The sequence below is a fragment of the Notothenia coriiceps genome, unplaced genomic scaffold (genome assembly GCF_000735185.1).
Source record: "Notothenia coriiceps isolate Sejong01 unplaced genomic scaffold, NC01 NC01_scaffold00000767, whole genome shotgun sequence".
NCBI lineage: Eukaryota > Metazoa > Chordata > Actinopteri > Perciformes > Nototheniidae > Notothenia > Notothenia coriiceps.
The window spans coordinates 313-3,760 of record NW_011333468.1 but is presented as its reverse complement, the minus strand read 5'-3'; the positions used below and the strand labels follow the sequence as shown (position 1 = coordinate 3,760).

General features: G+C 39.7%; 1 protein-coding gene across 1 annotated transcript; it reads right to left on the bottom strand.

The window, feature by feature from the left end:
* Positions 1-521: 521 nt before the first annotated feature.
* On the bottom strand, positions 522-2,800 carry LOC104957276 (canalicular multispecific organic anion transporter 2-like; the record flags this gene model as incomplete). Its single annotated transcript, XM_010784894.1, has 3 exons — positions 522-1,366; positions 2,301-2,495; positions 2,610-2,800. Coding segments are annotated over 3 exons (498 nt in total), but the record flags the coding sequence as incomplete, so codon positions are not given.
* Positions 2,801-3,448: the final 648 nt, after the last annotated feature.

Genomic DNA, 3,448 nt, shown 5'->3' with positions numbered 1-3,448 from the left:
TAGAAAAATTTATAACTTGCTACATCTCTCAGCCAGCCAAACTACTACTCAAGCAGCATGCGTTATGCCATCATCTATGGCACATTTGCATTCAGGAAAGCAAGTTCCTGTAAAGGCGAGTGGATTTATGGCAGGCAGTGAACCAACGATAAAAAGAGCGGCTCTCACCAAGTAGGACTCGGTTCCCTTCATTCGTACCAAAGAGCCGTTCAAAAGAATCGGATTGTTCGTGAACATCACATCACTACCATTTTGGTTTCATGCGCCACTGAGGTATACTGTATCCATTTCTCTTTGTACATCCATGGATCAGTGAATAGGTTGCAGTCGATGTTATCCTCCAAAGATGGCCAACTCTCTGTTGATGTAATCACATTCCCATCCCTTATTGTATTATAATTGTCAGTCTCTGCAAGTTTTTGGAGTCACCACTACTCTTTGGTTATGTGCATTCCACTTTTAATGTGCAATATGTTTGGTGACCCTGAGATTCAGTATCATACCAAGACGGCACACAAACATTGTTCTTCCATTTTTTTTAATAAAGGCTTTATCATCTTTCATATTTTGGTAGTACAGAGTTCAAGTTTCAATAGATTTGGTTCACAAAAGAATCACATATTAAACTGAGCAAACTTCCCTAAGATTAAACAATTCTTTAAAAAGTAGCTTAAATAATGGTACAGTACAAAAACAAGTGGGTTTATCACAAAAGGAGTGTTGTTTTTCTTTTGAGGAAAGTAACAGTGGCACAATATTTTTATCTGTAGAAAAAAAAAAAAAAAATTAAAAAGTTCCTCCTTTTTCTGTTGCTGTTTGTTTTGCAGCAGTCAGCCGATTAGAAAAGTATACATTCACTGGCTTTCTTTATCCCACTAGCAGAAGGCACTAAACAGCAGGCTTGGATCAACTAGTACTTGCACATATGGCTTGTTTATCCTTATGAGATGCCAAATGGACATTTCTTTGCCACAAAGAACAACACATTCAGTGCAAGAAACTTAAGACAATCACAGAATATGTACATTTTGCTGATACGGGTTTAGAAAACACTACAACTGTTTGCAATGGCTAATTGATCCAAGTCTGCAGAGGAGGCTTCATTCAAAACCAGCAGTGAGTGCCCTGAAAAGAAATACCAAATTCACAATAAAAGGTACTCTTCAGCTCCACTGCCAGGTTTGAAATGCAAAGTCACACTGAACTGAGCTCATCCTCAACCCTGGTTTGTAAAAATTGGGACGAAAGGCAGTTCTACTGCGTCAGGCCTGCGTCTTTAGCCATGCCATAAAAGATTCCTTTCTGTGATAGGAGGTTTGTCGGAGTGTCAAACTCTGCTATCCGTCCCTTGTCCAACACCAGCACTCTGCAAGGAGAAAGAGGAGAGCATGAGTCATTTACAAAACATGGATACTTTTCACAGTTTGGATTATTGGCATGACCACGATATTAGCAAAGCAGGCAGTACAAGGTTCACATAGTATACAATCCAAATTATATACATTTATACACAATGTGGCAAATGGATGAACATTTGAAATGACCTATTAAGCATTATTTGATCGCCCAAATATATATACAGTACATATACACATTACATAATTAATGGCTTGTTATTATGCAGAGAAAGGTTGTCTATTAACATCATTTTCGTGATTGTTTAGTGATTTTGTTGTTGTTATGTTACCAACATCTCTAACTCATCTGTCTCCATTTTTGTTGTGATTCATTGTTTGTTTGCCAGGTGAGGAAGTTGTTTTGTACTGTTGGTTTCTACTGGATGAGATTTCCTCACACTGAGATAAGACAGGATGAAGTAAAATAATAAAGGATTCTTAATGACAGTAAGCATTCGCTTCTCTATATTTTCTAAAAGCGAACCAACACAGAATATAAATATTTTAAGTTTGCTTGGTTTATCATATTATTTACATGTGTCATTACTGCCAATGTTTTCACATTATTCCACTGATCTACGGTTAGCTGTAACATGCCAATAAATGTTGCAGTGTGTCAAATATGCAGGTTTTAAGATACAGAAAAATGCTTTGCCATTTTAAAAAGTGCCCCCTGCGTGTTTCTTTGACCTGAAGAATACACGCAGTGAGCTTCGGTGAGATACACTCATGTTTGTGTGCCCTTCACAACCCAGAATACTTTAGGATCACTAAGGAGCTTTGAAATCTGATTTGTATCATTGTTCTGTGTTTACTAAGTTAAACTGATTGCTGTTGATGGATGCATTAGATTTCAAGGTTTACTTTAAAGTTTAAATTGTAAAGTATTTATATATGTTGAACCTTGTGTAATCCATGATTGTGTTGAGCCTGTGAGCGATGGTGAAGACGGTGCAGTCCTCAAACTGAGTCCTGATGGTGGACTGGATGAGGTCATCTGTCTCCAGGTCGATAGCAGCTGTAGCTTCATCCAGGACGAGGATCCTCGTCTTCCTCAGGAGAGCCCGAGCCAAACACACCAGCTGCCTCTGGCCCACACTGAACATAAATAAAGAGCACACAACATGTGAAACACAGCGCTACAGAGAACAATCAGTTTGTCTGCTAACATCCATGCATTAAAAGCTGCTGTATCTCTCCCTCTGTACAAACCTGAGGTTCTCTCCTCCCTCGGAGCACTCCAGCTCCAGTTTGGCCGGCTGGTTGCTCACAAACTTATGGAGGTGAGAATGTTCCAGAACCGCCCACAGCTCTTCATCACTGTACTTCTCAAAGGGATCCAGGTTCATCTTCAGTGTGCCAGAGAACAGCACAGGCTCCTGCAACAGGCAAATATTTTCAGGCTTGAAACATAACAGACAATCAGAAAAAGGCCCAACGAGAGATATTATATATTTTGGATTGTAGTAGTTTAAGTCGCTTCTAGTCAGTAATCCGTAGAAACCAACAGTACAAACAATTTCCGACTACATTTGACATATTTTGTTAGGAAAAATTGAGATATGCTCATATTCACTCCCAGAACACAAGATGAAGTCTTAAAAAGGACTAGTTTTGTCTGACCAACAGTTTAAAAAAACGTCAAGGAATCATTTTCCTTTTCTGATGGGAGTAAAATGAGGAGATAGATAGCCAGCGCTTTAGCCAGAGCTAGAGCTAGCGCGGTGGGTCTGATCCCAGACTGCTCCAACTATTTGCCGGGTCAGTAAACGTTATGTTCCTGGCTGAATCGTTACAGTTGCTAACTGTAGGTCTGATTCCAATGCCTCCTCTCTCAGCAAAGTTCTCTCCTAGCGAGGAGGAGGGATGCACTAGCTTGCACATATTTGTCTTGTTTGATAAACCATAAATTCAACGAATCCAGTGCCAGTATTGATATTTCTCACCTGAAGCTTTCATAGGGATCCTAAATGAAAAAGAAGTACCGTAATTTTCGGACTATAAGGCGCACCTGAATATAAGCCGCAGCAGCGGCATACCACTCTCGGTTC